At 41.6% G+C, this 24,424-nt stretch overlaps 1 protein-coding gene across 1 annotated transcript in view; it reads left to right on the top strand.

The window, feature by feature from the left end:
- Nucleotides 1-23,836, top strand: part of Snx3 (sorting nexin 3) — a 38,658-nt gene extending 14,822 nt beyond the window's left edge. The window contains exons 2-4 of the mRNA XM_055616118.1: nucleotides 14,203-14,298; nucleotides 20,949-21,073; nucleotides 23,127-23,836. Coding sequence (XP_055472093.1) covers nucleotides 14,203-14,298; nucleotides 20,949-21,073; nucleotides 23,127-23,232 — 327 coding nt within the window. The 3' untranslated portion in view covers nucleotides 23,233-23,836. The remainder of the gene's footprint in view (nucleotides 1-14,202; nucleotides 14,299-20,948; nucleotides 21,074-23,126) is intronic.
- Nucleotides 23,837-24,424: the final 588 nt, after the last annotated feature.

The following is a 24,424-nucleotide window of genomic DNA, read 5'->3' as shown; positions in this document are numbered from 1 at the left end:
AAGTCATTTTGCAACATGTGGATCTAAGTATCAAAGTACAAAATAATACTTAAGTTTTTTAGTTAATAAATATGTAACTGCACAATTTTCCCTAACTTTCGGATAAACAAGAATAATGTTTTCATAGGACCATGCGAAGGCTGAATGTGTAAAAGGTACTTGCCCATGATGCTGCAAGATTTACCATCTGAGTTCAGTCTCCAGACCCATTTTAAGCTGAAGAGAGAGCCAGTTCCATTGTCCTTGACTACACATGCATTAGCCCACATATTCAGCATATGTACATACAAAGAGCTTTTTTTGTTTTTCAAGATAGGGGTTTGTTTGTTTGTTTGTTTGTTTGTTTGTTTGTTTTTTAAGTAACATTGGCTGTTCTGGAACTTGCTCTTTGGGCCAGGCTGTCCTTGAACTCATAGATCTGCTTGCCTCTACTTTCCAGATGCAGTGATTTAAAGCCATGTAGAACCACACTCAGCTTAATTTTTTTTTTTTTAATACCATATCATGTCAGTGGTTCACACATGCAGTCCCAGAACTTGATAGAAACAGGAGGTTCAGTGGTTTGGTGTCCATTTTTTGGTTTACATCCTGATCTGCATAATGAGTTCCAGGACTGCCAGGCTATATGGAGAGACCCTGACTTTAAAAAAAAAAAAAAAGAAAGAAAGAAAGAAAGAAAAGAAAAAAGGGAAGCTGTAGATGTTACCATAGGCCACCAACTGATGAATACAGTTGGTTCTTCAGTGAATTACTTAGAAGTATGTTCTTTGGTCTTCTCTGATCTAGAATTTTCCTAATACAGTACCCAGAAATCATTTAAATTTGCCAGAGGGTATTTATTTTATGTGTTTGCCTTAATGTGTCTGTGCAGTGCCTGCAGAGGCCAGGAGAGGGAGTCAGATGCACTAGAGTTACGAATGATTTTGAGCTTCCCTGTGGATGCTGGGAATTGAACTCAGATCCTCCAGAAGAGTAGCTCCTGCTCTTAGCCCCTAGCAGTCATTTCAATTGGTATGTTAAACTGAATTTGGCTTGTTCAGTTTGTGTTTATTTGATCACAAGTGATGGTGGCCCGTGAGATGTATAGGATGGTTCTTAGTGAAAGAACTTGGCTCCCCGACTTTCATTGACCTCCAGTCTGCTTTTAGTTACTTGTCTCTCTCTGTCTGGTCACTTTCACTTTTGTGCTAAACTCTAGGTGTGGATTGACATCACATCCCATTCACTGAGACTATAAACATGTACCACCATCCCTGGCGTAATAAGGATTTTCTTTAAAGCTTTCTTTTTAACTGGGAATGGTGGCAACATACCTACAATCAGAGCCATGTTCCATTCCAAACCTTTTCTCTTCATTAGTTGCCTCTGCTGTTTCATTATAGTAATGAGAAACTGAGTAGTAAGTTCTCAAGCTTATTACTTTAGACGACTCACCAATAGATTTGGGGGCGGGGTTGTTTTATATTCAAGCTGGCATCAAACCCAAGATCTTGCTCAGGCTAGCTGCTTACCACTGAGCTGCATCTCTGACCCTCACCAATATGTTTTATTTTTTAGACAGGGTCTCACTGTGTAGCCCAGGCTGACTTGAAACTTATTATGTAGATCACACTGACCTAGAACTCACAGAGATTCACCTGCCTCTGCCTCTCAAGTGCTAGGATTAAATTCAGGTGCTACCACACTCAATTATTTTTAAACTTTTTCTTGGCATATATTAATTTTCCTTAGTAATGGATTTTATGATACTTTATACATGTATGTAATATATTTTGATCATATTCCCTTCCCATTACCCTCTTGCCCCCCTTTTCCCAAAAACTTTGATGTTTTTTGGTTTGTTTTTTTAGCTTGATTAGTTTTTTACAAGCTCATGGATAAGGGATTCTTTACAGGAACATGGATGACATAGCATTGGCTACCCACTGAGAAAATGTCTGCCTTCCCCAGCAGCCATTAATCAACTGCCTATAGATCCTTGGGGAGTAATGGAGCTTCAAGAACCTTCCCCATCCACCAGCAATTGTTTTTTTTTTTTAATTTTTTATTAATTACACTTTATTCATTTTGTATCCCCCCATAAGCTCCTCCCTCCTCCCCTCCCAATCCCACCCTCCCTCCCCTTTCTGCATGCATGTCACTCCCTAAGTCCACTGATAGGGGACGTTCTCCTCTTCTTTCTGATCTTAGTCTATCAGTTCTCATCAAAAGTGGCTGCATTGTCCTCTACTGTGGCCTGGTAAGGCTGCTCCCCCCTCAGGGGAAAGTGATCAACAAGCAGGCCAATCAGATTATGTCAGAGGCAGTCCCTCCTCCCATTACTATGTAACCCACTTGGACACTGAACTGCCATGGGCTACACCTGTGTAGGGGTTCCAGGTCATCTCCACGAATAGTCCTTGGTTGGAGTATGATTTTCTGGGAAGTTCCCTGTGTTCAAATTATCTTGTTCTGTTGCTCTCCTTGTGGAGTTCCCGTACCCTCCAGCTCTTACTATTTCCCACTTCTTACATAAAATTCCATTCACTCTGCCCATCAGTTGGCCATCAGGCTCAGCATCTGCTTTGACAGTCTATACTGCAGAAGCTTTCAGAGGTCCTCTGTGGCAGGTTTCAAGGTTGTTTCCTGTTTTCTTCTGGCTTTCAGAGGCCCTCTGTAGCAGGTTCCAAGGTGGTTTCCTATTTTCTTTTTCTTCTGATGTCCATCCTCTTTGCCTTTCAGGATGGGGATTGAACATTTTAGCTAGGGTCCTCTCTTTTCCACCAGCAATTGTTAACCACCTATAAATCCTCAGAGAATTCAGGGGCCTCGTCAGCTTTTTGCCTTCCATGAACGTGGTGAACCCAAGTTTGTACATGTTGATAATCATACCTACTGAGAATACAGTGCCCATTGGTGCCAGCAAGGCAGTGTTCCACAGCACTCCATCCCTTCCTGTGCTCTTTATTCTCCCCAAATCCCTCTTCCAAGGTGTTCCTGGGCCTTCCAGTGATACATTTAGGGCTGAGAATTCTTGTATGTTAGTCAAGTACCCCACCAATGAGCTTCATTCCTCCACCGTGAGCACTCAGTAGTCACTTCCTGTTTGTTTGTTTGTTTGTTTGTTTGTTTGTTTGGGTATTTATTTGTTGAGACAGGATTTCTCAGTGTAACCCTCCCTGGCTGTCCTGGAACTTCACTTTGTAGACCAGGCTGACCTAGAACTCACTGTGTAGACCACACTTGCTGTGCCTTCCAAGCCCTGCAATTACAGGTGTGCGCTGCCGCTGCCGCCGCCACCACAGCAGCCACTTGTTCTTAATACTTTGACCAATGAGCCTGCAGTATATACTGCCCACTGCAAAAACAACTTCTGACTAAAGTTAAGAGCATTGCCAGTCTGTGGGAAACAAAACAAAACACTAAACATATTTTGAAGACAATTTGACAGAGACATATCATGCTTAGTGTTTCTGTTCATTACTTATTTTAGGGATTTGTTTTTCTTCAAGAGGGTTGAATCCTGGTCTCCTGGGGGTCACCCTGGATCATCTTACACTCATGATTAGTTACTGGTCAAAGGTTGTACGTAAATACATTAAGCTAGGAAAACTGCCTTTGGAAGAGATCAGTGTGTAGGTTGGGGAATGTATTCAACTTTTAGGTAATTTCTGAGTTTGCCCTAGCCTTTACATGACACGATTGTTGTGTCTGTTTCTCTTCTTCGTCTATGGAGGGCGTCATATTCAAGTGTAGGTCTGTAGATAACCAACGTCCCTAGCATCCAGCCTTTCTCAATCTTGTAGTTTTATGCAAGCACACACAGCCTGTCAAGCCACCCAAGATAAGTTAGAAGCTTATCAAGGCTCACCATGCCTGTGTAATTCCCCAGTTTCTCTGCTGTTAATCAGGTCTGTTGGTTTGTTGCTTACCATAGAATTGCAATCCTGGTTTCCCTCAATATTGGTCCTCTCCAATTTTCTGTTCTCAAGACACATAACAGTATACCTGCAAATACAACCTTATTATTCTCCCTATCATTGCTGGATTCAGGTGGGGCCTGGTATGATAGTAACAGTCCTAGTCTAAAATACCATCCTTCTCTCTCCTTACCTGTAGTTTACTTTAGCATGTTGTTTTTGAAATAGGTTCTCATGTAGCGTGCACTGCCTCAAACTCAAACATCCTCCTCTCAGCCTTCGAAGGACAAGGAGATCATCTTAGGCCTTCTGCATGCCCAGCTAGTAGTTTTTATTACTAAATGGTTTGTAGTTTGTTTTAAGCCGTTAGCCAACTTCCAGCTGCCAGATGTAGTTGATTTGATTGTGTGTCTAGTTTTGTTGTTAACTTTGGGAAGAGGCCTATTGAGCTCTTCAGTAATGCTGCATTTGCAGACCTTGCCTACTGTGTGACACTAAAGGTCAGACCCACGGCCCCCTGCTAGTGAAGTGCTTCACCACCGAGAGGACCCAACCAACTTTTTTGCCTTACACGTTTCTTCTGTACTCCCTATTTTGAAGACAAAAGATCTTACTCATATTGTTTTTGTTGGGTGGGTGAATGGCGTGGTGTATGTGCAACTATATGAAGATTTGTATGCCCAAGGATGTGAGCAGGAGCCAGAGAACTGTCTGCTATGTATGTAGGAGCATGCACATGCCGTGGTTCACATGTGGATGGCAAAGGAATTTAGTAGAATCTGTTCCCTCCTTCTGGGACTTTTATGTCAGAGTTCCAGAAACTGAACTCAGTTCATCAGACCTGGGTTGCGAGTGCTTTACCTACTGAACAGTCTTGTCAAGCAAGTTTTATTCTTTTTAATAAACATCCAATTTTCCTAGCATAGTTTATTAAAGAGACTTATTTCCCTTTTGTAGCTATTTTTTGCCCTTTGTAAAAATTAGTTGACCATATTTTAAAATTTATTTCTGGGCTCTATTTACTGGGCTCTCCCCCCTCTTTCTCTTCCCCCCTTTCATTTTTAAAAATATTTATGTATTTGTGTGTGTGAGTGTGTGCGCATCTGAGCTGTGGCACAGATGTGGAGGTCTACGGACAACTTACTGAATTGGTTCTCTCCTGCCATGTGGGTCCTGATGATCAAACTCCCCTGCTCAGGTGTTGACAGCAAGTGCCTTTACCCACTGAGTTATCTGGTTAGCCCACACGATTTGGATTACTTAAATCAGAAAGTGTGGTGTCTCCAACATATTAAGTATCAATTTTAAAGTTTTGTACATATAAAATGTGAAAAAAAAAAAAACTATGTTAGACTACTAACTGATATATTAATTAGTAGGCCCATTTTTTTCCACCAGAAGTGTAGAATTATGTGATTGTTTATAAACTCGCACTTGATTTTCTCTTACAGTGGAATTTTTATACATTTCTGTTAAAAGTTGTTCATCAAAAAACCTTCCATGTTCTCACAAATGACTGTTTTTGGCAATTAACAAATGAAGAATATGAACAAAGTAGGAAGAGTTTATGGAATTTTTAGGTTTATACATTAAACGAGTTTAAATAACTCTTTGTTGCCCATTTTGGAAATATACCATAAAGGATACTTCCTTAAAATAATGAGGAATTGTATCATTGGAAGGCCATGTCCTTAGTTTTTTAAAAAAGAAGAAACTAAATACCTTGGCTTAGTCACAATCTCCATTTCAAAGGTTCTTTAGACTAAAAGTTTATTCTTTGCTTAAGTGACTTCTCTGCAGCCATACTTAGGAGTTCATCTAGGTTATAAACCATATCTCTGGTTTTCCATGCTGTTCCAGATTGGGTGAAGCAAGCATCAAAAGTACCGGAGGGAAAGGCAGTAGCTTAGCGCTTAGGATTATTATCCTTTATCTCTAGATGCGGATATTTGAAGAAATGCAAGTGCTGAATGAGAGCCTGGAGAGGGCATCCACTTACACCTCTTAGGATTGACTGAATAGAGCGTGGTCTATTTAGTGTACTTTTGATGTTGTTGCCAGTCTTTTTCAAATGTACACGTGACACTATCTGAAGAAATACTAGAAACACCTGGTAAACATTTTTCTCCTATCTATTGTTAAGCTATATTCAGCCGATTGCATTTTCAGGCTTGGTTTTCTGCCTAGTATCAATGATAATCAGGTTACATATAGAGTGTATGTGAGCTGCTGACTTTGCTAGGCCAGCCTGTGTAAGTGGGTAGGACTGCTAATGGACAGCTTACTGTGTGAGACTTGAAGGGAATGCTTGTTTTAGACCGCTATACTACAGGTTCAAAAATGCTGTCCTCTCCCTGTCCATTTGGAGTCCTGATGATTTTACTATGTGATTAATAATACAGCTTTTGTGAAGAAACAAATGGTTAGTCCCTTTTTTCCTAAGTAGCGAATTAAGAGTACAGGGCACACAGATCTCCCCTAACATTGTTACCGTTTTGTTTCTGGTGTGTTTAAAGAATATAGCAATAGTAAGGCAGTACTGCACAACTCACTTCCTTCTTTGTACTTACAGTCTTTGAGACCAGTCAAATGTAGCCCATACTGACCTCAAACTTACTTTGTATCCGAGGATCACCTTGAACTTTTCATCCTCCTGCCTCTCCTTCCCATGCGCTCGGACTGTAGGGATGCACCAGCGTGCCCTACTTTCTTTTCTAGTTTTCTCTGTGTTCCATGATTTTGTAATCTAGTCTGTCTTTCTCATGAGCTAAGAAGAATTCAGTTATCAATCGTAAATGAATAGGCAAGAATGATAGAAAGAAGCTTAACCACCCAGATTTCTTCTAGGACAGGGCAGATAGCCATCTCTTCTTTCTACAGACTCGACTGTAAGACTTCTTCGCATTCTGGATGCCCAGTCATGAACATGCAGCACAGTTTATTTATATTTTATTTATATTTGGAAATGAATAGCTCCGTTCTACAGTAAAAACTAGTCTCTTTCTTAGTGGTAAAATCAGTCACATGGATTTGGTGGTATAGCTAAGTGAAATGCATGCTTAGCACGTAGGGGCTTGTGTTCAGTCCTAAGTACTGATAAAAATAAAACCCAAATTCACCCAAATATGTGGATTCCCAAGAAGCAGAATTCCTTTAATCCTCTGTTGGTTTTGTAAGTCTTGAACTATTATAAAGGACAGATTTTAGAGGAGGGGGAGAAAGATGCTTAAAAGAGGAAAAGAAAGAACTTGGTGATGAACCATGTTTTTTAGTGCTTATGTTCAGCACTGGGCTCAAGCCCCAGCTCTGGAAAAAAGTAATAAAGGAAAAGATCGGGGGACTAGAGAGAAGACCGGGGAAGGAGACTGAAAGTTAAACTACATTGGCGAAATCTGGCAAGGCAGAGATTGTCCCTTAATAAAGTGAGCCAAGTGCATTTCTGAGCTCATCACAAGTGGAGTCCTCAGATAGCATCCCTGCCAGAACTCATGAACTAGTCATGATGGAACAAAACAAAATGTAGGTTATAGCTGAAATGGCTCCCTTTAACTTTTTGCTCTTTTAATAAGGAGGGCTGAAGAGATAGCCCAGCAGTTAAGAGCATATACTGCTCTTACAGAGGACCTGCATTTGGATCTCAGCACTCATATCAGGGCAGCTTAGAACTGATCTGTAATTCAAGATCCAGGGAATCTATCACCTTCTTCTGACCTCTGGAGGCACCTGCACGCATGGATACCTGCATACCTACACATTAAAAGTGGCTTTTTCCCCCTTTTTTTGAGACAGGAATTGGCTGTGTAGCCCTGCCTCTTCTGGAACTCATTCTGTAGAACAGGCTGGCCTCAAACTTACAGATATATGCTTGCCTTTGCAAGTGCTGGGATTAAAGGCCCGCACCACCATCCAAATTTTTTTAATCTTAAAAAATATAGTAAAGGTCTTGAAGGTGTAGTTCAAATTCATTTTGTAGCTCAGGTTTTCCTGAAACTCATTATCCCATCCTTCTGAGTGCTGGGCTTACAGGCATGTCACCACACCCCCATATTCAGTTTTTAAACCATTATGTTTTATGTTTATGAGTGTTTAGCCTATATGTATGACTCTGTGTGTAGTGCCTGTGGAGGCCAGAAGATTGTGTTGTATCCCCTGGACTGAAGATACAGACAGTTGTGGTCTTCCGTGTTAGTGTTGCAGCTCTAATGTGGTTTCCCTGTGTTCTTCACCACCAAGCCATTGGCCCAGCCCTTAATTAGGAATCCAGATTCTTGAATGCAGTCTAGTTACCAGCTTTGTTATAGGCATGCTTGTTTTAGTAAGGCACTGTCAACACATGAACTCCAGTGGTCTTTTTTCTCTTACCTTACACAGAGACTCTTACAACATGGAAATTACAAAAGGCTTATGAAATATGTTGCTAACTTAGAAAAATAGAGGGAACCAGAAAATACAGGGTACTGGTTATTTTGTAACTTTGTCTCATTTTGTTGTTTGTTCCCAGTTACTGTCTTTTAAAAAGTACAAGTAAGCAAGTAAGAGGGGTTCACAGGCAGCCTTCATCTTGCCCCTCCCCTCTCTTCTCCCAACTACTGAGCTACACCATCCCTTCCCAGGAATCTTCTATTCAGACACATTGGGACTGAGGGATGGCTCAGTGGATGGAGCACTTGCTGAAGAGCTTGCTGAAGGTCCATTGAAGTCACATCCCAGCAGCTACGTAAGAGCTGGACATGGTGGCACAGTCCTATAACCCCAGCACTGACTGCATAGAAGCGGGCAGATCTTGGAGGTTTTCTGCCCCAGGGTAGCCGGTCAGTAATCTCCAGGCCTCAATAAAAGACTGTGTCTCAATAAATATGGTTGAGATGAACGGAAGTGGGTAACTGAAGTTGACTTCTGGTCTCCACTTGCAAGGCGAATGACCACACATATACGCACTCAAAAACAAAGGCACGATGTGTCTCCACCACGGACTTCAGATGAAAAGACATAAGGGCACTTAGAAACCCCACAGGGTTCTTTAGGTAATAGAAAAATATATTTAGAACACAAAGCAAGACAGATGTTTACAAAAATAACACTTTTTAAAAGATAGCTAGCCTTTCATTAAAGATAGATACTATATAAAACGGGCAGATTTATTGTTAAGTCACTGTGTTGATGTGTAAATTTTTATGCAGCTATGACCTGTCTTTGTATTCATCTTTAAAAATGTAATTACATTTTTATTTACTCTGCACACATGCATGTGTGCGTGAACATGTGTCTTCACATGTGACATGTCACAAATGTGGAGATCAGGTGACAGCCTGTGGGAATCAGTTCTCTCTTCTCTGACCATCATGTGGGTCGTGGGAACCATCGTCAGGACATTAGGCTTGTCTGGCCTAGCAGGTGCCCCTACCTGCTGAACCATCTTGTCCACACATCTTTTTGTTGTTTATTTTCTCTGGTACTTAAAAGTTGCACATATTAAGGTCAAGTGTGTTGTGTACACCTGTAATCTTAGCTCGCAGGAGACTGCTGCAGTAATATTAGAATTCAGAGGCAGCCCAGGGCTGCGGAGTGGTTTGAGGCTAGCCTGGGCAAGGTAGGGAATGTCTGAGAACAACAAACATTTTTACATAATGAAATATTATTAGCTGAATATGGTGTTTGGATACATGTCAGTATGAAGTCTTTAGCTCGGTTTAAATAGATCTCACATGTACATTAATCTTTTGTTTCTGGTAACAATATTCAGAATCATGTGTAGCTCTTTGAAGCGCTGCGGTTTGTTATTTGGTCACCCTGCCGTGGAACAGCGCAGCAGAACTTCCTGCTCCTTCCCAGCTGTCACATTATGCACAGAGAGCTTTCCCACCCTTGTTTCTGAGGGTGCCTTCATCAGACTTCTCAAGATCATCTTCACCAAACAATAGGACTTTTAATTCACAACCACAACAGGTCTTCCAGCTTTCCTTCAGATTCACTGTAATCTCATCCCTAGAGAGTTCTGTCTTTAAGTCACCCTGTCATTGAGAGCATATGTGCTCTTTCAGAAGACTAGAGTTTGGTTCCCTACACCCATATTGGGCAGCTCACAGCTAACTACCTGTACCTCCAGGGAATCTAATTCCTCTGGCCTCTGGGCACATGCACTCACATGTACATACACATATGTACACATAATCAAAAAGAAAATCCTTTTTTTTAAAAAAATCCCAGCACTAGGGAGCTGAGGGTTCAAAGAGCTCTGAGGGGGAGACTCAGCTTGGGATATATAGTGAGTCCCTGTTGCAGTTGGCATCATTCTGGACAAATTGCTCGGTTAGTCTCCTGTTTTTGTTATTTGTTTCCCTTTTTTTAGTGGGGGTGGGGAACTTGTGTATAGTTGGTTTAGTGTATGTAGGAGGGACGTAGGGGTCTAGTGAGTACTGGGATCAACCCCCAGACATTGCATAAACTAGGCAAGGCTCCATTAGTGAACTAACCAGATCCTATTTGTGGTGTTTTAACCATACAAATTCAGACTTTTATAATAATGCTATTTTCCTTGGTGTTTCATAAGCTTTATGAGGGATGGGATTATGTTTTTTCCATTATTTTAAATGATTTCATATTTAGCACTGTTGTCTTATAGATGCTTGGTAAACAATACATGAGTCTTCCAAAGCTGGGAGGTGGGGGAATATCCAGCCTCAGGCCATTTATAGATAAGCATTAAATAAACAGCAAAAGGCCAAACATGAGTTTGCAATCAAGTAGCTCAGTGGTTCAGACAAAAACATGACAGTCCTTCCCCCACCCCCTTTTTGGTCAGGTAAGTTAAAGCGATCTTATAATGATTTTATTTAATTATGTATATGAGTGTTTTGCCTCTATGTGTGTGTGCATGTATGTGTGTGTGTACTTTGGGTCTCCTGGAACTGGAGTTATAGACTGCTATGAGCCACTATGTGGGTGAGGGGACCAAATCTGGGTCTTCTAGAAGAGCAGCCAGTGCTCCCAAATGCTGAGCCATCTCTCCAGCCCCAGGAGTCATGAAGCACAGGCTGGCTTCACTTTCTGTGTAGCTGAGGATGACTTTCTAACCCTCCTGCCTCGACCTCTCTAATTCTGGGATTGCTAGATTGCCTTCCACACTTAACTCAGGAAAAACGTTGGCAGGCACCCACACTCGAGCTCAGTATTCTAAATGTAGTGGGGAGATAATGTCCACCTGTTTGCTTGTTCTTACTGTGCTAGAGGGTCTGCTGCTCACTGGGCAAGGATGTGCGCTCCCAGCCATCTGTGGTCACACCCTAGCCCATCGTTTCCTGCTAGGCCTTGTCAGAACTCCAGGGTAGCCATGAAACAAGAAGAGAAATCATCGCCAGCTGAGTAAATCTACAAGGTCCTTTTTCACATAGATAAACTACTAGCTAAAGGAGAGGGGAAGAGCCTTTCCCCTCGATCCTCACTCAATTAGAGAGGATCAGATGTAATCATGGTTGTGTCAAAAGTTCAAAAGGGAAAATGGAAGGTAAAATGAGCTGAGTTGGCTCCCTTCCCTCAACATTGTACCTGTAAGCTTGATATGTTGTTTCAGAGATTAACTTTACAGACTTCCGTACCCAGAAGGATGAAAATTCTTGGGGACCTCTTTTCACAGGCTTGATCTTAACATACTGAATAAAGAGAGCAGTTAATCCCTTTTGTAAAGTAATTTGAGAGGAGGGAATTCAGAGTGTAAAATCTCACCTGCAGAAAATACTCAGCTCTGTAAAGACCTTTCTATCTTTAGACACTTACAAAGACTTAATATTTTAATGCGGAAGGGTGAACTGGTTAAGAAGCCAATGGGTGAAATTAGAGAGAAGTAATCCAGTGCTTTCTTTCTGGGAATTATCATCCTGCTCTCCAGGGGACCTGATCTTTTTTTTTTTCTTCTTCTTCTGAGGAATGAGAATGCTCCTGTATAGCAAGCCAGCATGTCTAAATACAAGTTTGACTTTTAGTATAATAAGAGTCTTGTTAGGTCCAATTTTGCTCCTGGTCATTAATACAATGAACAAATGTTGTGGTTACCTGGGAAAGAAAACTCAAGTGCTTTTAAACCTCTTCTGAGATTTGGTTTCATGCTTGAAACCTATACGCTGTTCTGCCCACTAGCGTCTGTAGTAGGTTCCACGCTCTTAAGCTGTACAACATAGAAGTTAATACACTTTGGAAAAAATTGACACCACTACAAAATGAACTTAGGGTTCTGAATAGAAAGCCTTTCTTCTGCTGACTGACAGCTCTTTACTGGCAGCATTAAGGTTAGCAAATGAGCAGAGATTTCGTAGCAGTGCATGGTGTCTTGATCTACAAAACAGAAAATGTGTTTTTTCTCCTGATGGTTTTAACTTTTTTTTTCCTTAGCTTTAAAACAGTTTACAAATTCTCCAAGTGCAAATATTGAATTAAGAACAAAATTCACCAAAGAGAGTAGGTAGCATTAAGTAGAATTTTGATAGAGCTTGGCTTTTGCTGCATGAAAGAATTTCTGGGCTCTGCAGACTTTGTGACAGGATCTTTGGAACCCAGGCTGGCCTTACATTTGATATCCTACTTCACTTCTGGTCTACAAGGACTATATGATTTCATATGCATATTAAAATATTTTCTTCTGCTAACGTTTTTAATCCTAAAACACTTCTAAGAGTTTTAGTGGCCTTTCTATATAGCCCCGGCCAATCATGACCTTCTTGTTATTGGGTCAGGCATAGTGGCACACACCTTTAATCTCTAAATGCTTTTAGGAGGCAGAGACAGGCAGATATCTGTGAATTCAAAGGCTAACCTGGTCTACGTAGTAAGTTTCAGGATAACCAGGGCTACATAGAAGTCTTATCTCAACCTCCTCCCCCACCCCAATGCCCAGGCAGCCCCCAAAAGTTGGCAGAAATAGCAACAAGTAGCCTTTTCAGTCCAGAAACTATGTGTTGCATTATGACTAACCTCAGCATTCTAAACATCGTGTTTTCAGTTCTTAAATCCTATAAAGATCTGGCTCTGTTAGCCTAGTTTACCTACTATAATTTAACTTTAACCTCACTAGGTGAAGAACATATTCTTCCACTGAGCTATGGCCCTTCATAACCATTTGTAAAGATGTGTATAAATCTAGTTATGTGTAAATGAGTTCAATGCCCAGAGAGACCAAAAGAAGGTATTGGATTGCTTGGAGCCTCATTACAGGTGATTGTGAGCCATCCAGCTTGGTTGCTGAGAACTGAACTTGAGTCCTGTGAGAGTAATACTTGCTCTTAGCTGCTGAGCCATCTCTCCAGCTCCCTTATTGCCTTTTTTATGTTGGGGTGGGGGCTGTTTGTTTTGTTTGACTGGTTTTTGTTGTTGTTGTTGTTATTGTTATGTTTTTTGTTTTTTTCAAGACAGGATTTCTCTGTATGGCTCTGGCTGTCCTAGAACTCACTCTGTAGAAAGGGCTGGCCTCCAACTAAATGAGATCTGCCTGCTTCTGCCTCCCAAGTCCTGGGATTAAAGCGCCACCATGCACAGCTTCTTAATTTTCTACTAGTGATACAGAAGATACACTTTCTCTGGCCTTTTTTTGGCATTTTTAAAGAAACCAATTAAGGGTAATATTTAAGGTTCAGAGAGATGGCTCAGCAAATAAAAAGGCATGCCATGCAAGCCTGATGACATGAATTCAGCCTCCTAGAACCCATGCTAAAAAGTTGAATGACATGGTGGCAGGCTTCTATAATCCCAACAATTTCTACAGCAAAATGAGAGGTGGAGCCAGAAGAATCTCTCAGAACTTGCAGACCAGACAGCCAGGAATACACATCTTAGTAGGCAGAACAAGAGACCCTACTTCAGAACAGGGTAGACAGAAAGAACCAGCTAGAATGTTGTGCTTAGACCTCCACAATACACTCTCTCACACACGCTGTCTCTCTTGCAAGATCAATGAATTTCAAAGGAAAAAAAAAACAAAAACAAAGGAAGTTGTAGTTTTGGACTAGAGGTATGGCTCAGCTTAGTGTGCAGAGCTGTTGATTTAGTCCCCAGCACTGCAAAAAAAAGTAACCACCTGGCCAGGGCAGGATGTTAGCAGGTTCAAGGCCTGCTGGACTACACAATTGGTGGTACTCAAGGCTTAGCCTGGGTAACTTAGTGGATCCTGTCTCAAAATTAACTAAAAGGAGGGCTGGGGACAGTGGTAATGTGCCTTGTAAGGTGACCACGTTTGTCATGTTATCAATGTGGCAGATATCTTCCTTTCTGAATGCCTTAATGTGCTTCAACTTAGGAGTAACTGTTTTGGTTTCAGACAAATCTTCCTATATTCAAGCTGAAGGAATCTACTGTTAGAAGAAGATACAGTGACTTTGAGTGGCTTCGAAGTGAACTAGAAAGAGAGAGCAAGGTAAGAATTATTTATAATGGAGCTATTCTTTTATGACTTACAATGTAACTTTAAAGCAAAACATGGACAGTTCTAGCTTAAGATCTCCAGAGCATATTTTCAGTCAATGTAGGTCTTACTGCACATGGGTCCATTTCATGCTGTGCTCTGAGAGAAGAGGAATAGTCATCCTCTTTGTTTCAGAAGAGCTCTTCCCTTTTCTGCTCAGTAGTGCAATTGAGCCTTTGCTCATTGACATTTGAATAACATTTCTCAGCCTTGTGTTCTTCCTTCCTCATCCTCAGTGTCAGTACATTTTTCAGTTTTGTTTGACTCATGGTATTTTTTTTTTTTATTATCCCACATGTATGTATAAGTTTCATAAAATGATGACCTTATTGTTTGACACAATGATATTCTTCAGATAAGCTTGTGGGTGGGTATAGGTGACTGACATACATGTGTGCGCTCACATGAAGACCAGAGGTTGACTTCATTTGTTTTCCTCTATCACTTTCCACCTTAGGTCTCTCACTGAACCTGGAGTTTGACATTTCATCTAAGCTGGCTGGCTAGCAAGCCCCGCCAGATCCACTTCATGCAGCCCCAAGTTCTGAGGCTGTAGGCGCTGTTATTCCAGGTTTAATATGGGGGCTAGGAATCTGAACTCAGGTTCTCATGCTACACGCCAGCCCTCAGAATGGCCTCTATGTAGCTGAAGATGACACTGACCTCTTTGTCTCCTCTCTACCTCCTGAGTACTGGAGTACAGCCATGTGTCATTGCCCCGAGTCACATCTGGTGTTGGGGATCAAGTCCAGGGCATTGTGTGTATGAGGGGTTCACTCTACAAACTGAGCTAGATTTTACAAACCCCAGCCTAGATTTTCAGTGGTGACCATGATCCACTATTGCGTTGCTGGGGTATACCTTGCTAAGAATTGCCTTCTCTTAGAAGAAAAATTTATAAAAGTTGTTTTATAAATAGAATATAGTAGAAAGAAGTTGACTTCAATAGACTGTGTTATTTTCTGAAGCTCTGTAAAATAGAAAATGGAAAGAAAACAACTTTAGCCAAGTAAAGATGGCCATATATGAGACAAGCATCATGCATAAGTCATAACATTCCTCAAAACTATCCAAATATCCATACTCCACAGAATATCAAACTACTCATGAATAGAGGAAGACTTACTAAACCTATGTAAGGAAAAGCCTGGAAGTGGGGGAGGAAGATAGGACGCAGAGGCAGTCCAGTGTGCAGTGTTTACATCTGATGACTGAATGACTCTGAACATGTGAAACTCACCCTGTTGTTCTAGGAGTCGCAGGTGAATAAATGAAGTTCTGACTAAATGAAGATCCCCTTTAAGGCAATCACATTCTATTAGACAAGTTGCAGTGGTGGAGACAAGGTAAAGGCCTTGCCTTAACAGTAGCACATTATCTCCTAACTTAATTATAATCCATAAAATTCTGATAGGAATCTCAACAGGAGGTCTCCATACACTAAGTTGATCGACACCTGAGCTTTAGAGTTCAAAAGTGGTTTACAGTATATTGAGGATGCATTATTTGTTCTGAATATCAAGAACATATTTTAAGGATGTAGCGGTTTAAGGGGGCTGGGGTGTATAGTCCAGTGACACTTATTCACAAGGCTTTAAGGTTGCTCTCCCACATCTGAGGAGCTTTACACATTGTATTGCCTTAGGGCTTTGCATACAGACTAGCAGAGTGTGATGAGTTTAAAAGTTTAGCCATGTTTTTATAGGAGACTAGTTTATAACACAGAGCATGATTGGAGACCAGGCGTGTATCTCAGTGGCAGAGTACATGTTTACCATGTACTAGGCCAATGTAATCTTTACCAAAACCACATAATAATACCCACCAATGGATAAGTGAACTTAGTAAAAGACTGAAAAATCTGGATGAGTATTAAGGAGTACAATATATGGCTGCTGCTATTTGCAGATAGAAGATCTAAGTGTATAAAAGTTGGAAATTAAACACACACACACACACACATACACACGTACATATACACATTAATCCAAGCGTGGTGGTGCACACCTTTAGTTCCAGAAGGTAGAAGCAGGAAAATCTCTTGAGTTCAGGGACAGCCAGGCCTGCATAGAGAAACCCTGTCTCAAAAAGCAAACGTGTGTGTGCATGTGTGTGTGTGTGTGTGTGTGTGTGTGTGTTAAAAAATCGAACAGTTTAGGAAAATAAAGAAAAATTTAATGTCCATAGAGAAGTATTTTGCTAGACTGCATTTTTTTTAACTTAGTTTATGTTACACTTGAATGTTTAGAATGATATACTTATTTTTACATTCATTGGTGTTTTTCTTGCATGTTTGCATGCATGAGGGTGTTGAATCCTCTGGAACTAGAACTGGACAGTTGTGAGCTACCGTGTGGGTGCTGGGAATTGAACCTGGGTCCCCTGGAAGAGTGGTCAGTGCTCTTAACCGCTGAGCATCTCTCTAGTCCCTGGAATGTTTAACAAATGTTTGCTGACTATATGCTTTTCTCCCCCAGCAACTGCTTTTTATTAAGAGATAATTTGCATGCTATACAATTGAGGTGACGTAATTCACCTAAAATGTTCAGAATTACACAGCCACAACCACAGTCAGTTTAGGAACTCATGATCAGCAATCACCCTTCTAAAAGAAACTTGCTAGGTATGGTAGATCATACCCGCAATTAATCCCAGCACTCAGGTAGCAGAGGAAGGATTGCTCCAAGTGACAGTCCAGAGCAACACAGCAAGACCATTTCCAGAAAAAAAGAAAGAAAAAGTAAATGAAACCCTGTGTTTCTGGGTAGTGATAACAGTTTCTTCCCAGCTCCTCCTCGCCTTCCCCTGAGTGATCATTGATGTACTTTATGGCCTTGCTTGTATAAATGGGAACACAGAACACCTAATGTTTTTATGTGTAGCTTCTCTCACTTTGCGTGTTTTCAAGCTTTTATTTTAACACATATCATACTTGTAAAGAAGATTTTGTGTGTATTTTGTTTTGCCTACATACATACACATATCTGGCACTTAGGAAGCCAGAGCAAGGTGTTAGGTTTGCTGGAGTTACGGATGGTTGGGAGCTGCTGTGTAGGTGGTAGGAACAGAACCTGGGTTCTCTACAGGAGCTGCATGTGCTTTTAACTGCTGAACTACCTCTCTAGCCCCTTTATTTATTTACTTACTTGTTTGTTTATGTTTCTTTTTTTTTTAAGACAGGGTTTTTCTTTGTAGTGTTGGCTGTCCTGGACTCACATTGTAGACCATGCTACCCTTGAACTCACAGAGATCCACCTGCATCTACCTCCCATAGTGCTGGGATTAAAGGCGTGCACCACCTCACTTGGCCCCTGTATTTATAAATAATAGCCTGTTGTATAGAAATACCACTTTTATTTGTCCAATTGTTTTCTAAGATTTATTTATTATTTTATGTGTATGGTTATTTAGCTGTGTATATTTGTGCAAGTGTATGTGGTTAAATGTGCTCTGTGTGTGTGTGTGTGTGTGCAGTGTGCAGAGAGACTAGAGGTGTCAGTTGTCCTGAAACTGGAATTACAGACAGCTGTGAGCTGTGGATTCTGGAAATGGAACCTGGGTCCTCTGGAAGAACAGTCAGTACCCTCAGCCACTGAGCCATTTCTCCAGCCCCCATTATTTTTCTTCATTTGCTGTCCTAGAAATGGAAGCCAGGGCCTCACACATTAGAAGAATGCCCTTTCACAAAGATAGATTCCTATCTCTATCAATTCATCATTTGATAGACATTTAGGTTGCTACTGTTCTTGAATAAACACCTTGGATTATGTTGCTGAATTGCATAACAACTTTTTTTTATTACACATGGTTATGTATGAGTGTAGTCATGAGTGCCACAGAGGTCATAGGACAGCTTTTAGGAGTGAGTTCTTCTTTCACCATGTAGATGAAAGGAAACTCAGATCATCAGGCCGGCAGCCTCTACCTCCTGATTCGTCTTGTCAGCTCACAGCTGCTCCTGCTCTCCTTGAGAGCAAAATCAGACTAGCCTCCAGCTCACCTTGTGGCCCAGATTGGCCTTTCAGCTCCTGAGTACAATCTGTCCTCTTCGCTTATCATCCCGTGTAAAACTGCACGTGCGCCAGTACATATGTAAGTACACACGGACTGTAGATGTGCACCATTACATCTGTATAGTAACACACGGACTGTAGATGTGCACCAGTGTGTTTGTGGCATTTCCCATTCCTGCCGGCAGTGTGAGCATTCTGCGTCTCTCCATGTCCGTGTCTGTACTTCCTATTCTTACCCTTGTTTATTACAGATGGAGTAGTATCATTGCGCTTTTGGTTTTCATTTGGTGGCTAATATTGCTGCTGACCTTTTTAAAAAGCCTGTTTAATTGGGTTGCCTTTTTATTACAGTATTCTAAAATGTAAAAAAACACTTCCTAATTTTCTGAGAAAGCACCAGATTGATTTCCAAAGTGGTTGTACAAGGTTACATTCCCACCAGCAATGAAGGAGGGTTCCCCTTTCTCCACATCCTCTCCAGCATGTGTTGTCACTTGAGTTTTTGACCTTAGCCATTCTGGTGGGTGTGAGGTGAAATCTCAGGGTCCGTTTTGTATTTCATGGTTGATTTGTATTTCCATGATGACTAAGGATGTTGACTCCAACCAAGGACCATGCATGGAGAGGACCTAGACCCCCTGTTCAAAGGAAGCCAATTGGCTGCTCAGTTTCCAAGTGGGTTCCCTAGCAGAGACAGAGGCTGTCTCTGACATGAACTCGGTGGCTGGCTCTTTGATCACTTCCCCCTGAGGGGGGATGCAGTCTTACTAGGCCACAATGGAAGATGATGCAGCCGACCTGAGACCTGATAGGCTAGGATCAGATAGAAGGGGAGGAGGTCCTCCACTACAAAGGGAATAGGGAAAGCGCATAGGGGGAGAAGAGAAGGGGCCTGAAGCGGGGATACAAAGTGAATAAATTGTAATAAATAAATATATTAATTAAATTAAATTAAAAAAAAAACCAATGGATCGAAATAGTAAAGTTAGAACTAAAATACAGCTAAAATTTCAACCTGAAAAAAAAAAAAGGTAAAAAGCAAACAAGCCAAGGTTCCTTATCATGTATCTGCTCCACAGTCTTTCTTTGTGGGCTATTTTACTTCGCACTTGTGGATCACATAAGTATCTTGGGAGTCCAGCCTTTTTGGAAATTTCACTCCCATTATTGCTAAGAGCAGCGCATGTGGGTTGTTCCGTTATTTATTTGTACTTTAGGCCTAAGCTGGAAACTAAGTGACATTCAGTGTCTGCGTTTGTCTTCATGGCTTGAATTTTTGGCTTTTGTCTTAACATACTTTAGCTTTCAGCCTTATACTCACCAGACGCCCTCCTTTTACTCACAGGCATGAACAGGTTTCCATTCACAGGTTTCGATGGAGGAAGTATTTGTGCCAGACAGGGTTTCATGCAGTCCAGGTTGGCCTCAAACTCCCTGTTACCCAAAGATAACCTTGAGGTCTTCCCTCAACATGCACCTCTGCATGTTGCACAGAGCCCCAGGCCCAGTTCCCACACTGCACAAACCCAGCGTGGTGGCACACACAGGTAGTCCCAGCACAGGAGGACCAGACCCATAAGGTCATTCTTAGCTACAAAATGAATACCCTGGGCTGGCTACCTGAGACCCTGTCTCAAAAAGAAAGGACTTCTAATGAAATCTTTAAAATGACTGGATATGATGCTGGTGAGATGCCTAACAGATAAAGGCACTTGCCTGATGACCTGAGTTCAATCTTGGGAGCTCACACAACGGAAAAGATCGGATTCCTGCAAGTTGTCCACATGTGCTCTTAGGTACTACACACCCAGGTACATATATACACAAAATAAAGAAATGAATACAGGGAGCAAAGTTTTCTTAGTTTCTTTGATATTTAAGGGGGTCTTTGCTAGATAAGCCATTCATGACTTTTGTAGGTTATTAAACCTGTTGCCTGTAACAGTCTTAGGTTCTAATGGCTGTTTTGACCAGTTAGGAGGAATATGTATAGATTGAAAACAGCATAAACATGGTGGCTAAGCCTATATAATCTCAGGTAGAGGCAGGGGGGTCATAAATGCAGGATTATCCTCAGCTACATAACAGGTGCAAGGGTAGCCTGGGCTATATGAGACCTTATCTCAAAAACAGAGAGCAAAGCAAAGTAACCTTATCTGTGTATTTTATCTTGGATTAAAGTTGATTGTTTAGTATATTGATTCTAATGTTACTGGTTTGTGGGGGCAGGGTGTTTTGTTTTGTTTTTAAATTTTATTTGTATGCCAGGGAAGGTGTCGGGTCCCTTGGAGCTGAAGCTACAAGAGTTGTGAGCTGCCAAGTGGTGCTGGGAATCAAACCTGGAAGAGCAGCCAGTGCTCTTAGCTGCTGAGCCATCTCTCCAGCTCCTTTCTTTTTTTCCTTTCATAGATTTTGTAAGTGGAGATGTTCTTCCCTTCCTGCTAGGTGGCACTGTTAGAACCTGTGGATCCTTCCACTGTGTGGGTCCAGGGCAGCCATGCTCGGGCGATGGACTGGCACTGGCGCTTCACCGCAGAGCGTTTTCTGGGTTGGCAGCATCACGGATTCACTTTGTTCCTACTGTCGTAGGTGGTGGTCCCTCCGCTCCCTGGGAAAGCGTTTTTGCGGCAGCTCCCTTTTAGAGGGGACGACGGGATATTTGATGACAGTTTCATCGAGGAGAGGAAACAAGGGCTGGAGCAGTTTATAAACAAGTAAGTTCTTTCTGTCCCTCAGGGTGGAGGTCAGTGCTGTGAGGCATCAGCTGACTAGTCAGCCCTCATTGATTTAGTACTTTATTGTGTGTATTTGGATGTTTTGCCTGCATGTGTGTCTGTGCCCATGCATGCTGGGAATCAGCCCCAGGTCCTCTATGAGAGCAGGCAGTGCTCTTAATTGCTGAGCCATCTCCAGCCCTGACTGCTTGTCATTTAAATGTTAAGCTAAATCCATGCTGCCTTTCCTTTTGGCCATTTCCTGACTTCTGAGCCATCTAAACAAAGTGAAAATGTCTCTAAGTTGGACAGCCTGTGGTAAATGCCAATACTCTTAAGTGGCTGACGTGAGGGAGTCTATGTTGACCTAAGTTTTTTATTTGTTGTTCTTGGATAATTTATGCAAATTGCATTTAAAATTGCATCATTCAGAAAATATTTTTACTCATGATTCTGATTTAAGGTATGTTCTCATGTGAATAATAAAATGCACAATATATTTGCAATCATTTTATTTGATTGCAGGTAGCAATATTATCAGCATGTTTTATGTAAAATTGTACATAAAAATTGTTTTCATGACAAAATGTTTTTTTTAAATGTAAGAAAATTTAGGATTGTTTGTATTTTAGTAACTGTTGGTTGCTAAGTTCAAACCAGTATTACATCTTTCCATCCCTTTTCTTTTTCTCTCTTTCTCTCTTTCTCCCTTTAAGAAAGGAAGCTTTCGGTGGCCTGCGCTAGGAAAGCTGACTGGAAGTGTTGCAGGTCGCACTCAGCTGGGGCTGCAGGGAGCAGGAGGAAGGGGAGAGTGAGACAGCCAGATAGATGGATGGACAGATGTTCAGACACTGCTCATTGTCCCTGAACTGGGCTGTAGCAGTCCTCCAGTCTTAGCCTTTTGAGTAGCTGAGCTGCAGGCGTTGGACTGTGCCCACTGTAATTATGTTAGTGAAATCTCAGACAGCGAGGCTGTGTGAGCACACAGGGATTTGTAACAATTTGCTGTCTGTGAGAGGTAAACAAAAGCCTCTAACTGGGGCATCTACCGTAGCAGCACACAACCTTCATGTGTGGCTGTGGTTTTCTTTTTGGCAGAGGGTGTACACAAGGTCTCACTGTGTAGCCCAGGCTGGCCTTGAGCCCTCCACAAGGTGCTGAGATGACAGGTGTTCACCACAGGCCCCTGCACTTACCTTTCTGTGGACACATACTCAGAGAAAGAAAGCAAAGCTAAACTAGGTCTGAAACACAAGTCTGACTGCCAGTTACAGAGGAAAACTTAGGTGGGGAAGGGGAGAGAAAGAGAGAAAAGCAGAACACCTAAACATTGGTGTGTTTCTTCCTGTTTATTATGGAGCTTCCTGTATTTCTAACTTAAAATCTATCCCTGTTATATTTTGTTTTATCTCTTTATATTTGCCCAAACTGGCCTCAAACAAAGAGCCTCCCTTCTTAGCCTCTGCTGTTCTGGGATTACAGGCAAGGGCTAACATTCCTGGTTTAGATCCTGTATGTTTAAAATAGATTATTAAAATCCAGTGAACTATTTCACATGGAACAATAAAATGTAAGTGTCTTAGGCAGGTACCAACTAATTAAGCTAATTAGATACGCATTCCAGAAACTACAGAGTTTTAAGTCATTTTTATTTTCTTATGATTACATTTGTGTATAAGTGTGTGCCTGTGTGTGCGTGCACATGCACACATGTAAAGCATAGGAGATAATTGGCGGAGTCATTGCTTTCCTTCCACCATTTGAGGTCCTGGGGGTCGAACTTAGGACAGCAGAGTTGGCCAAAAGTACCCTTGCTTGCTGAGCCATCTCACAGTTTCTAAAATGTCTTTTAAATCACTTCTATGAACCAAAAGAAAAGACCATTATTTGATAGCACAGCTTATGAGTAGTTCAGAATAATGCTTGCATTTAATAAATAGTACAAATCTCCTAACCTTAAAATGTGTGTGTTTTGACCCCATCCTACCACTAGTAAACATCCTACCATTAGTAAACAATGGACTAGAAAATTGTTTTTGTTCTTTTTTTCCAGGGTCGCTGGTCATCCTCTGGCCCAGAATGAACGTTGTCTTCACATGTTTTTGCAGGATGAGACAATAGATAAAAGCTATACTCCGTCTAAAATAAGACATGCCTGAGTTTGGCAGGAAGAAGCAGAATGAGGCCATTACTGACCCCCCACACACTGAAGACATTGTAACTAACATAGCATGCTGCACAGACACTGCTGTAACACGCCCCGGCTCGACTAACGCTCACACGCTCCCCTTTCATTCGGTTTTGTTTGGCAGTTGACAAGAAGTTAATTTGCTTTAGTGAAAACTCCCTTGCTTCAGCCTCTAAGTAGCTCTTCCCTGCTGTGTCCATGCGCACACTGTGATGTCACGAGCCCGTAGAACCTGCAGTGTCCTGACTAAAGTTGCCAACTTGGTCTTATTTGCAGTTTCTGTGTCGTTTGCTTCTTGAATCTGATTGACTAGACTATTTCTCCCCCACCCCATGTGTGATGTCACCACTTGGTCCTAATTTATGTGCAGGAGCATGACACCATTTGTCTCCAGCGCCACACATACAAGGTATACTTTGTGTGCAGAACGTGTCTTCCTTCTGGCCTGTAATCCCCTTCACATGGAAGATTAATGAGGGAAATCTTTATATTCTGTATAAAAACAAAATCAAATTTATATACTAAAATCATTTGTCTAAAAATTTAAGTTGTTTTCAAATAAAAGTTGAAATGCATTTCTGGTGTGCACTGATTGCACGGCCTCCAGAGCCTGTCCTTTCTCTGTCCTTTATACTTACCTTCCCTACTGAAAAGGATTCTATACTAATTATACACTTTCATTCCCGTAACCCCATTCCTCTTTAAAGGCCAGTGATAGCAAGTACGCCAGCACCTTTTGAATGGGGCATTTGCTTTAAACAGCAGCAGAGTGAAGCCCTGGGAAAGCTTCCGCAAGGCCCGCTGCCTTGTTGGGAAGGACTGTGTTTGAGAACAGCTTTGTTTCCAGTCACTCCGTCACAGCCTTTGAGATGTCAGTGTCAAGCCTCCTGTTCTCAGCAGCTGTTCCCCAAGCATCTGAACGACTTGCTGGAACTTAGTGAGGGTATAGTGGCAGCTATGAGCTCTCTAATTCTGCTAGTACTAGTGGCACACTTCATTCTTTTCGGAGAGAAGAGCACCTGATGACATAAATGACAAGACAAAACACACAACTTCTTGCTGCCTAACTTGTTCTGACCAGACCTATGCAACTGGAATATGAGGTTTCTGGTTTGATTCTGGACAGTAAGTGGTTTGGGACCCCATGTTGATTAGGTGTTAAG

This window comes from Psammomys obesus, unplaced genomic scaffold (genome assembly GCF_907164565.1).
Source record: "Psammomys obesus unplaced genomic scaffold, mPsaObe1.curated_primary_1811, whole genome shotgun sequence".
In the NCBI taxonomy this organism is placed as follows: Eukaryota; Metazoa; Chordata; class Mammalia; order Rodentia; family Muridae; genus Psammomys; species Psammomys obesus.
Note: the sequence above shows the minus strand (reverse complement) of the source record. Positions and strands in the feature narration are given on the sequence as shown.